This window comes from Schistocerca serialis, chromosome 3 (genome assembly GCF_023864345.2).
Source record: "Schistocerca serialis cubense isolate TAMUIC-IGC-003099 chromosome 3, iqSchSeri2.2, whole genome shotgun sequence".
Taxonomy (NCBI): domain Eukaryota; kingdom Metazoa; phylum Arthropoda; class Insecta; order Orthoptera; family Acrididae; genus Schistocerca; species Schistocerca serialis.
In genome coordinates this window covers 85,688,246-85,701,044 of record NC_064640.1, presented here as the reverse complement: position 1 = coordinate 85,701,044, position 12,799 = coordinate 85,688,246, and the positions used below count along the sequence as shown (strand labels likewise).

At 37.4% G+C, this 12,799-nt stretch overlaps 1 protein-coding gene across 1 annotated transcript in view; it reads left to right on the top strand.

Moving 5' to 3' along the window:
- The window catches only part of LOC126469749 (protein phosphatase 1 regulatory subunit 37), a 242,527-nt gene that overhangs the window by 192,549 nt on the left and 37,179 nt on the right, over positions 1-12,799 (top strand). The window contains exons 6-7 of the mRNA XM_050096963.1: positions 8,104-8,233; positions 8,316-8,457. Of these exons, the coding sequence (XP_049952920.1) occupies positions 8,104-8,233; positions 8,316-8,457 (272 nt within the window). The remainder of the gene's footprint in view (positions 1-8,103; positions 8,234-8,315; positions 8,458-12,799) is intronic.

Here is a 12,799-nt window from a genome sequence, read left to right as displayed (position 1 = left end):
TTGGTAATCGAAGCTGCAATCACTGACTGACTGCAAATTTGTCACAGCTGGTTGTAATAATTCGGTATGCAAATTTGTCACAGCTGGTCGTAATAATTCAGTAAGAGCTACTGGGGGAAATAAATAAAGATTTGTTTCCTTTGTACGACCAAAAATTCACACTGTAAATAATGTAACTGTAGCTGCTCTCAATCAACAAGACAAAATGAAAGTAAATGAAATACCTGAAAAACTGATAGCTCAGAGTTACAGCAGTGCTACTGTTATGAGTTACCACAAAAGAGGTTTGGAATTAAAGATGTGTACAAAAATACTCACTTTATTCACAGCTATGCAAATCAGTTAAATATAACTGTTGAACATTGTGTGACAGGCAGTAAACGGCTATAGATTTTTTTCAGTAACTTCGCCAGAAATTTATACCCTTTTTTCCCCAGTCTCCTAAAGGCACAGCCACTTTTGATGAGATAGAGAATAAATGTGTTCCTGTTTGTCCTCATTCCATCAGTTGGAATTTCAAATTTGGAATGTAACCACTATATACAAGTACCAAAAGGAAATTGTTGAGTGCATGGCAAAAAATATTGACAATGATACTAAAGATTACATGACAGTTAACAAGGCTATGAAACTGAAGGGTTTCCTGCAAGTTGAAGATTTCCTCTTGTGGTTACAATTTTTTTTTTTTTTAAATTAAGTCGTGACTCATTATGATGATCTGATTGATGAATTGCAGCAAAGGAATATCACTGGAAACAAGAAGAACCAACCACAACATGGGGATATTTAAGGGAATCAAGAAAGGTGTGTGCACAAGGTGTCTACAATGCATCATGATCATCAGGAATGAGCTGTCAAAGAAAAACGTCTTGGCAGTGATCAATCCAGTTGGAACTATCACTTTCACAGCTATTTGAACCATCATTGTGTTTGAAACATCAGATTGATTTCCCAGAATAAGAACTGAAAATAGCTGTATAGCTATTTATTTGTTTAAATTACAGTATCAGACTGACATCATGAATTGAATGTGTTGTACATCTGAAAGGATTTGATGGAAGCATCATTTGCTTTTGACCGTATTGAATTGTCATTATGAAAACACCCTTAGAAAAGCTTTTCCTAAGATATTTAAACTTTTACCAACATAAACTGTCAGCCTTCAAGCATTTGGCAGAATTTTTTTTCTTTACGTGTAATTTGCAGTCATATGTTGACTAGCTCTGTTGTGATGACTGAAGAACATGGCTACTAATATTTGGTCTATTTGTTGTTAAAGTGCAGCACCTACTGCAGTTGGAGATATATCAATCATCAAGGTGGGAGATGCTTGTGGAATGGGGTACGCTAAACATGTGTTCTCAGATGTAGCAGTCTTCAAATTGTTGAAGATAGTTTCCGCTCTTGCTAGTCCACTGTAGTTAGTCACGTGGTTTTGACGAACCTTGTAAGAAGATGTTTAGTGGATGGCCAAAAGCATGTGGCTGTGCACAAAGTGGCAATAATAGTTAGCAATACCAAGAAAGTTTCAACAGTCACAGGCTGTGGGATGTTGTTCATGGCTTCCACTCTCTCCTGCGGCAGCTGAATTCCTGGTTCTTCAAACTTCTGTTTCTCCATTTCTCGAAGCACACACTTCAATAGGTTGATGACTAAACTGAATCAATAGAGGCAAGTGAGGATTTGTCGTAAATGATCCAAATGTTCCATTTCAAAGCTGGACATCACCAAAACATCATCAGGATGGACATGACAGATAATGACATCACATGTGACTCTGTTCATAAAGTGCTTGAAGGTTTGCATAGCACTGCATAATCCAGTGGGCCAAATGGAGTACAGACAATGATCTCAGGTGTCTCTTCTGGAGCAATGGGTATTTAATAAAAAACACATATCAAGTCTGTTGTTGAGATTATGTGTTTGTGGCGAAGACTGAATGAGAAATCTTCATTGTGCCAGGCAGGATACCACTCGGGAATCATTCTGGCATTAAATTGCCAGTAATCATCATGTGAATGTCATCCATTAGTCTTCTTTGGAGCAACATGCGGAGGCAAGGCTCAGTTGTTGTATGATGGATGACAGATCCATTGGGCAAGCATAGAAGAAAATTCCCACTTCACTACCTGCAATTTCTTGGGCAGTACCTGACTATGTTGAGTGTGAATCAACATTCCTGTCATCATTAGAATATAGTGCTCTGTTGGGTGCTACACAGAAACTAGTGTGGATAGCCACTGAGTGATCTGTGGAAACTGTCCAAGGAGTTCTGGATCTGGAGAATCACCAGTGATCTTGTGTATGGCAGTATTGTCCACATGGCTTAAAAACTCATGGCTGTCAAAGTTAGTGGTTGTATCAAGAAGGCACTTGTGGTACAGTCCAGTAGCAGACTGTAAAATGATAAAAAAAATCTGCTTCAAGGATGGGGTATACTACGTCCACCACTATGAAGGCTGAAGTCTCGTGAAACTGATACGTGACCATATGTCTTGATTGTGGGACCATTGGCTGCGTAGAGCAGTAATGTAATCAAGATGACAGGTACATCTATATGTGCTGACATGTGTCCACTAGCTACTGTAATTTAGAATAGTGCTCAGTGACAAATAGTCCGTGGCTACCATCTGGGCAGCCAGTTGCTGTCATTACAAAAGGCATGGGAAACGGCATTGTTGTGCTTTTGAACCAAATCATGTATGCTACCAGCATACCTTTTTCAGCTGAAGGCGAACAGTGGTGTTTGCTTGGTGATCGTTGGCACTGCGATGGGTGACAGACATCTTGTGTCTAAAAAGCAGCAACCTGTCTGGTAAACTAAGTGATTTGTGCTTGTAATGAGACCAGGCAATTCTCTGATTGTGGAAATACTGCTGCAACACATGTGGACAGATACATTTTGGCAATATGGTCCACCATTTTGGAGGAGGTTGAAGTTGCCAGTATATATAATGCGTATCTCCTGTGTGTCAGGCAGTAAGTGTGACAGCCAGATACTTTTGAGAATGTCTTCATTAACAAAATTGCTTGCCATGGTCCATAGATGATGCAGCAATTGAGAAGGAGTGCAATCACGCAATTCCTTTGTGTGGAGTAACATTTGCAGTCATTTGGCTTCTAATCGAGACAAGCGACTGATCAGAGCACTTTTAATTTAAGTGTATTTGTCAGCACTTGATGGTGAGTTCAAGAATCCTGGATTTTCCATGACCGTGTCCTTGTTAAGAGCAGCAATGATGTAACAGTGTTTGGTCTTGTCAGAGGTTATGTCAGCTAATTAAATTAAGAGTCAGTGCGTGGAAAATACATGGTGCAATTCATGTGACTGTCTCATATTTAGCATGCAGTGCTGCACAATTTGAAGTGTTAGTGGTCAACGAAAATGTTGTGTTTACTATTAATACTTTATCAACAACATTTATAACATACATGTGATAACATGAATGACTCGAGTAAACCAAAGAATAAATATAAAAATCAATGAACAGTCATGAAATCAAACAATAAAGAGAGGTCTGGGGGTTGGGGTGGGGGAGAGTGATGAAGAGTGGTAAAGATGCTATGTCATTATGAGCTGCATTGTATACCAATGAATCCTCTTTGTTCTTTGATTTCATTTTTGTTCATTGACTTTGAGATATATTCTATGGTTTACTCGTTATTTGTGCTCTCACCATTATAAATATAATATTTTCAATAAAGTATTCATACTAAAGCATAACAAACTGATTCATCTGTTTCAACAGAATGAAGACCATGAATTAAAAAGAAATCACATTTTTTAATTTCATTACAGACAGAATTTCAGTGCTGGGAAAATGAGTATATATAGTAACCTGTTAATTTACATTTCTCTTGTTTCATCTGATGCATACTGCTCAAAGAAACACGAAGAAGCTATAATCAGGACTCCATTAATAATCTGTGTGTAATTTGTATAAATATTTTGTTGCCACAGTGTTTTCATCTGCAATACATACAGTGCAAAGCATTTTATGTTACATATTGCATTCATTATGCGATGCAGCTAAAAAAATTTCAGATATTTTGATGGTGAACTGGCACAGTTGTGTGAATTGTAAAACCGTATACATGATAAAGTAGATTCATTATATGTGCACTTAATCAGAAAGTACCATATACAATGTGAGATTCTTATTATAAGGAATAATATGAAAATCTGCTGTCGTTGTCCTATAACAATGAACAGGTTCCAGAATGCTTAAAATATTCAGATTTAAGACTTTCTAGTATCTATTAAATATTTATGAAGTAATTTTTGCGATTCTTACCTGTTGATTTGCATATTCATGCTCCCACTACCCCATGCCAGCCCCCTTAACTGTTAGAGGTGATTACACAAGCAAAAGTTAGGTATGCCACAGTTACTATTCTTCCAAAATCTAGATAAAATACAACATTGCAGCAATGATATACACTGAGAGAAAAAAAAAAATCAGAACACCAAGAAGAAGTTGTGTGACATAAATCGCAGTTGGTAGGTGTGTTTCTACATCTGAAAGATGATGTCTATTAAAATTTCACAGCAGTCGCATAACAGTGGCACTGGTATCACCACTATGAGGGTGCAAATCAGGTTTGCTTTAAATACACGCTGCAACAGTCATGAGCATTAGTTACTTTCAGTCTTAAATATGGTGAATTGGTGTTAGTCAAGAATGCCTTTGAGGTGACAAAGATGCCATTGTCAGCACCCCAGTCAGTTTTAATGAGGTCATGTATCAGGACTGTGAGAAGCTGGATATTCCTTCTGTGATATTGCAGAAAGACTTGGCAGAAATGTAGCCACTGTACATGTTTGCTGGCAGTGGTGGTCACGAGATGTATGGTCGCAAGATGACAAGGCAGCAGTTTGAGCAGCATTTGGCACTACAGTGACACAACAAACTATTACAAATCAGTTACTTCAAGAACAGATCCGAGTCAGATATCCTGTAGCATGCATTCTACTGACCCCAAACCACCGCCCATTTGTGAGTTCAGTGGTGTCTAGCGAGAGCTCATTGGAGGGCAGGGTGGAGATCTGTTATGTTTTTCTGATGGAAGATGGTTCTGCCTCAATGCCAGTGATGGTCATTTGTTGGTTAGAAGGCCGGTTGAAGGCTTGCAACCAACCTGCTGTGTGTTACACACACTGTACCTACACCTGGATTTATGGTTTGGGGTGCAATTTCATGTGACAGCAGGGGCACACTCATGGCTATTCCATACATCCTGACTGCAAATTTGTATGTCAATTTGGTGATTCGACCTGTTGTTTTGCCATTCATGAGCAACATTCAAGGGAGTGTTTTCCAACAGAATAATGCTTGCCCATGTACCACTGTTGTAACCCAATGTGCTCTACAGTGTGTCAGCATATTGCCTTGGCCTGCTTGTACATCAGATCTGTCTCGAATCAAGCACATGTGGGACATCATCGGACGACAAATCCAACAACATGCACAACCAGCACTAACCGTCCATGTATTGACCGACCAAATGCAACGGGCATGGAACTCCATCCTACAAACTGACATTCAGCACTTGTACAACACAATGTGTGCATTTTTGCATGCTTGCATTCAACATTCTGGCAGTTACACTGATTATTAATAAACCAGCATTTCACATTTGCAGTGGCTTATCTTGCACTTATGTTAACCTGTGATCTTGCAATGTTAATCACTTAAGTATGTTACCTAAACAAATGTATTCTGATGTTTAGAACTACATGACACATCATGTAATGGCTGAACAACTAATATCTAATCCTTTAACTGGCTTCAAGATACAGTGTTTTGTGACATGTAACTTTCAAGGCTATTAAAATCTTTTTCATTAACTGTTCAATAGTTGTGACTGCATACAGTAACTTTTTTTTCCAGTAAATTCTTAGAGCACACTTTGGTGTCCACTTGTTGTAGTGTATGCTCAAGAGTGTAATTCTGACAGTTTAACTCTTTCAGACGTGAATTTTTTCTGGAGAAGAGAACATTTCTATTTACGTGGTAATGCTCTTAGGCGATTTTTTAATGATTTTTGGATGCAATATTTATACAAAAATATGTACCTGTTTTCAAAACATACTTTGTACACTTGGCTCGTTTTGTGGATTAAGATAACTAATTATGAAATATTTTCTATTGTAATAAATAGTAAAATGATCATTCAATAATTACCATCAAAAATAACAATATTCAACTATACAGTGGAATATAGCGAACCAACCACATCTTTGTATTCTGGTGGTCACAAGCTGCTGCACACTGACTTACTGATATTTTCATAGTGGTGCCCAATGGTTGGCAGCACTTGTGCATGATGAAAAGGACGAACATCAACATCTGTGTACCTCAGGTTTTCATTGGGGGAAAATACTTCTGTTGCAGCTAAGTCACAGTGAAAGTTAATGTATACAGTTGAAGCCAGAGGGTGTGAGAGGGTTAAATACTTCTCATTTATGTTTACATTTAATACTTCTTCATACAAAAACAAAACTGATTGACTATAACAACTTTAGCTCACAAACATATTAAATTAACTTGATCTGTATTGTCAGTCCAACAGAATGGCATTCTGTTTGTGGTATAATTAAATGGGGAATATAATAGATTGTACAATAGATACAGTTGTGTTGTAGTTAGTCTGTTCCACATATTGCCAACCATGCTTTAAAATATGATTGTACAACTGAACCTTAATGATATGAGCACTTTGGACAGTATGGCTGCTTGCTGGTGGTGGTAGTTTTTGTTGTTATTATCATTATTATTGTTGTTGTTGTTGTTGTTGTTGTCGTCGTCATTGTTGTTGTCACCATCATTGTCATTCGTCATCTGACACAGTGATTTACTCCATGTTCACCTCTTGCAGTAAGTGTTAGTAGCCCATGTCATCAGTACGTTGTGACCCATGGCAGATGATCCTAACAACAATGGTTTCCTCCGATTGTTGATACTCACATTACGCCCTTAACATGGGTACTCATTTAAAGTCCATACCTGCACGATGGATCCTGCAGTTGACCGTCACAAAGATCTCTCTCTCTCTCTCTCTCTCTCTCTCTCTCTCTCTCTCTCATCCCCCTCCCCCCTATCCCCTTCCCCCCTCCCACCCTAGTTCTCCTCTCTCCAACACCACAGCTATCTCTCATATAATTGCTTGTGTGTGCTTAATCTCATAACTTTAGTTTTTGTGTGGAAAACAAAAAGTTTTCTTTGTTTTCATGTGTTGCAAATGTAGTCAGAATGATTTTATTAAAAAATGTCAGATTGTTGTATAAAAAGATAATAATTTCATAAAGATAAGGGAGGGTACAGCTCTAGTATCCATGATGTACTGTTTGAGCTTCCTTAAGACGTAAAAAACTGTGCCATACCTATTGACAGATTCAAAACAATTATGATGTACTATTTTCCATATTTCACTGTTTCCATGATGAATAACAGCCACCAGACAAGTACAGAAGTGCTCAGTTTGTTTTCTAAGAGTTCATTATGTGTGTTCCAACTTTTATAACCTTTTATGAATGTCTGTGAATGTGTAAAAAAAGTTCTTTTTCCATCCTTTGGACATAAGTAATAACTGTCCTCAACTTGGAGATTGGTTTGAACACCACAGAGCTTTACTAAATGTAGCTCTATTGGAGATTATATACCCTTGCCTTCTTTACCCAGCCAGTTAAAGGGGAGCCCACAGTTTAATTTGGACTCCCAACCATGATGCAACTTGGCATTTTCCACATTAACAAATCATTGCCAGAGGTAAAAGAAGCAAGAAGGGACAGGAAAAAATCAAAGGCCAACTGGGAAAAAAACTTCATGCCACTGGATTTGTAGTCAGGCACTTGCACAGTTTAGACACATCTCAAATTTTATGCCCTCCACAGGCTGGAAACACATCATAATATGTCAGTAGCAGTAATTTTTTACCCAGAATACTGGTAACTTCTCTATAGTCAATAACTTAGTTGTATAGCTGGAAATTTGTCTTTTATAACTCTTTCCAAAGAAATCAAAAGGTCATCTGAAATAATCTGCTTTATTTTTGTATATACAAAATTGCTCATGTTATTATTGAAATTTGTGACTGTTTCAGCTTCTGCTCTGAAATTAAACAGTGCTCTGAAGGAATTGTATTTGGCTGACAACAATCTTGGCCCAACAGATGCTATACAGATTGGTGCCCTGCTTCGTGCAAATGAAACCCTTCAACTACTTGACATTAGGTGAGATATGATTAATGAACATACAGACTGTCTTTTTTGATGTGAAATTTGTTTATTCATTGTAATGAATACATTGCTACAGTAACAACAACATTCAAGATGCCGGCCTTTGCCATATAGCTGATGGACTAGCTGAACAGCCATCTGGGGCGGGACTCTGCATTCTTGTGATATGGAACAACCATTTAACAACTAATGCTTCAAAGCACCTTGCAAGGCTGCTGGTATGTATCACAGTGCTATAACAAAATGCATTTTATTTTGTGTCATTCTGATTCTTGGATTGTAAGATGTGTAAAAGAATTAGTAAACAGAGTTTTTTGGAGGCAGTTGCAGTTATAAGGTACAGTACCCAACAAAAATGGAACATTTAATAATTACTAAGAAAATAAACGAATGAAGAAGAATATTTTATTGAAACACAATGTTTGCTGCAGTAAAAATAACTTATGATCCAAACAATGACATATCATCAGTTCTGTCCCATTGTAAATACAATTTGCATGGTGATGACCTCCAGTTATATGTAAGTACAAAAACAATGAACTTTAGAACATTTATTGAGAATGTCATTGTTGACATGTATGCATCATCAAAATGAGTACAGAAAGTGGGGTTAAAGTTCTATCCATCTAAAACTGAAGTTATCCTTGTTGGTTACTCTTTGCTCGTTAGCCCTAAATTTCAGGAATCCTAAATGCCACAAACATTGCTCTTAACACAGAGCAACATCTTGTAAGAAGACACCAGTATCTTCCCACCCCCTACAAAAATATAAAATGTTCTTCCATTTGGGCCTGTAAAAGAAATTTGTACAAATGTTTGTGATTCGAATTCTTGTTTACTGCAGTGTTATGCTTCAATGTTTTTCTCGGGAAAGCTGATGAGACTTGGAGCTGGTGATGAAACGTCTGCACACAATACACCTGTGATGTTCATCATTTTGATCTTTTGTCACCTTATTATGCACAACTATCCTGGATACATATGAAGAAGTGCAGTTTTCCATACTGTCTGTCTACTTTACTGTTTGCTCAGTGTATACAGTCCCTCTTATTTCTCCATGACCTTAACGCTGTTATTGGAACAGCACACCCACCAGATCACAATCCTCTCATCTCCCTCCTTCACACAGCAGGCTTCCATAACTCTTCCTGGTAGCAGGAACCTTGCTTTGGAAGTATCCCCCTCACATTATCAGAGAACTGAATCACATCTCCAGCTTCTGAAGGCAGCTAATTACCTACTTTCTAAAACAACAATATATGCTCTTGTTTCTGAAATCTGCATTTTTGCGTTTACAACTAGGTTCCCTGATTTCCAATTGGGCATTCCTCATTTCCAAATTCCAGAGCTGGAGCTTATCCCCCATATTTCTGTCTATCTCTTCCTCCTCCCCCTAACTCTCCCCATCTCCTCCTCCCCCACCCTATTTCTGTCCATCTCTTCCTTCCCCCCCTCTATTTCTGTATCCATTCACCTCCCCCCACCCCCCACAACCTCTCTCTGTCCATTTCCTCCCCCCCCCCCCCCCCCCACTCTTTGACGCGCCAACAAAACTGTGATTGGGATCTGAAGTAGCTTAAAGTGAATGGGTGAGCTGGTTGGGATCATTTGTATATCGGGTATGAGAGACCTTTCCTACTGTTGGGTCTGTGAGGATAGTGGCTTCAGTGACAGTATTTTGCACAGTTTTAATTTGCAAACAGGTTGGATTACAAAGTGCAGGAGGATTCAGATTCTGTAGTAGTAGTAGTAGTAGTAGTAGTAGTATAATCATAAGCCATAAATACAACTTTCCTGTTTTCTGTTAAAACAGATTGTGAGAAAGAAAACAAAACAGTACATAGTTGTGCGTACAAATTTTGTTTAAAATTATGTATAAAAGGAGAAATAATATATATGGGAGAAACAGTTAGTCTGATGTTTAAATGTGCTGCTATCGTAATTAAAACTGACTGCAAGAAAGAAAATGAAACCACACTTCATCAGCAGAGCATTGCACAGCATTTACTTTCTCACAGTCGGTTGTAACAGGAAATCTGTGCAGTGTTGTTTTAAAAAAATGTAGAGAGATTTTTGGTAACAATGGTGAACAATGATTTGCCTTTGTATAGTAGTATACATTTTATATACGATATGTATAAAAAAATGCGTATTATATGTCTGTCCAAACTTTTATCCAAGTATTGTGTAAAAATCTGAAGTAAATCAGTCAAGAGTCTTTCAAAATTTTTGACAGCAGTTTTAAACTATGTCTTTATATAGTAGTACAGATTAACATTATTATTGTTATTGTTAGTATTAGTTCCTAGTCTAAATCTGCATCTACTTACATACTCCGCAAGCCATCATATGATGTATGGAGGAAGGTACTTTTCACCAATACTAGTCATTCCCTTTCCTGTTCCACTTTATAAATGGAGCAAAGGAAAAGCAACTCTCTGTGTGACTCCATACAAACCTTAATTTGTCTTGTCTTGTTCTCACTGCCCTTATGCGAAATGTACATTGGTAGTTGTAGAATCGTTCTGCAGTCAATCACAACTGCCTATTCTCTAAATTATCTCAAAAGTGTTTCACAAAAAGTATGTCTTCCCTCCATGGACTCTCATTTCAGATCATGGAACATTTCTGTAATACCCGTGTTTTGATTGCAGTAACAAATCTAGCAGCATGTATCTGAATTGCTTCAATGGCTTCCTGTAGTCTGACGTGGTGCGGTTTTGAAACACTTGAGCAGTGTTCCAAAGTGGGTTGCGTTAGTGTTCTGTATGTGGTTGACTTCATAAATGACTGACACTTTTCTAAAATTCTCCCAAAATAATGAAGTTGACCATTTCCCTTCCCTACTAGCAACCTCACATGCTTATCCATTTCGTATCACTTTCAACATTAATGGATAGGCCATTTATCGAGGATCAATTAATCTTCATTTATTCCTTCTTCTGTTGCATCTCTGTTGAGCTCATTTACTATATGTGTATCATCACCAAAGAGACCCTTTCTGCTTTATCTATGGAATATGAAAATCATTTATATATAGCAAGAACAAGAGTGCTCCCAGAATTGAATCCTGTGGTAGTAGTTATTTGTAGTAGTAGTAATTTGTCCCACTCACAAGAAGATTCACCACAAGAATTGTACGAGTTATCTAACATGACCCAACACTGTCCATAGCACTGGAGTTCATGCCTAGATGCTCATGACTTAAATTAGATCAGATGAACTTTTTGTTCCATGTATCCACAGTGAGGAGATCCTCAAGAATGTAAAACATGTCATAAAACAAGAACAGATAATAATACATATTTACAAGAAAAGAGAGATACCAATATCCTTCCTCAGTTCCTAAGTTAAATGGTACTCATGAATATGCAATAAATCAAAAAATCTTAAATATGTTTTCAGTTAAGTGGTAACTAGTCACAGAACATGTAATGGTATAATACACAGAGGTGCATGTGATGATTCTTAAGCTATTGCAGACACACATCATCGAACAAAAAAAAATTCAGTTTGCAACACGTATTTAGATTGATCAAGTTATTGCACCAAAGATGTAAAGATGTATGATTTTATGAACAGTCATGACATTTGATGTCAATAATAATGTTTACATCAACTGATTCTTCTATGAACTTCATCAGTAGAGTAGAAGGATTTGGTGCCCAAAAAATCTTTTAGGCTCCTCTGAAACTGAACTTTATTCGTAACCAAACTTTTTATGGCTGCTGGCAAGTTATTGAAAATGCCTATTCCTGAATAAATGATAAGTCTGTGGAATAAAATAAGTGATTTCAAATCTTTATGAATATTATTCTTATTTTTAGTATTGATTCCATTAATTGAGCTATTGGTTTGATAAAAAGGAATATTTTATGGCAGATTTCATTAACGAATAAATATATTGGGAAATAGTATCCTTAGTTCCCTGAACAGATCTCTGAGGGATTTTCTTGAGTTCACGCCACACAGACACTAGGAACGTAGAAGAAATTACCCTCAAAACTATCCTCCAGTACCATAGACATCTGTTGTAGAATCTTAGAAAATATTCTGAGCTTAAATATAATGAGGTATCTCAACTAGAATGGTATCCTCTGTACTCTCCAGGAACATCGACTGTGCAAGACCTACCTTGAGCTTTTCTCATATGACATTCTGAAAATGATGGGTTGGTGCAGTCAGATGAATGCAGTAGTTGTTTGTTTCTGGAAAGCATTTGACTCAGTGCTACACCAACATTTATTAAAGGAAGTCCAATCATATAGGGTATTGTACAAAATTTGTGACTAGATTGAGGTTTTCAGTAGCAGTGACGCAGAATATTATCTCTGATGGAGAGTCCTTGATATGTGTAGAAGCAACTTCAAGTGTACCCCAGGGAATTGTGTTGGAATCCTTCTACTTAGTGTTGCATATTAATGATGTGGCAGACAGTGTCAATAATAACCTCAGACTTTTTTCAGTTGATGCAGCTGTCAGTAAAGTACTATCGCAAAAAAAAAAAAGAGCCACAAATATTCAGTCATATCCTCATAAGGTTTCATACTGATGCAAAGA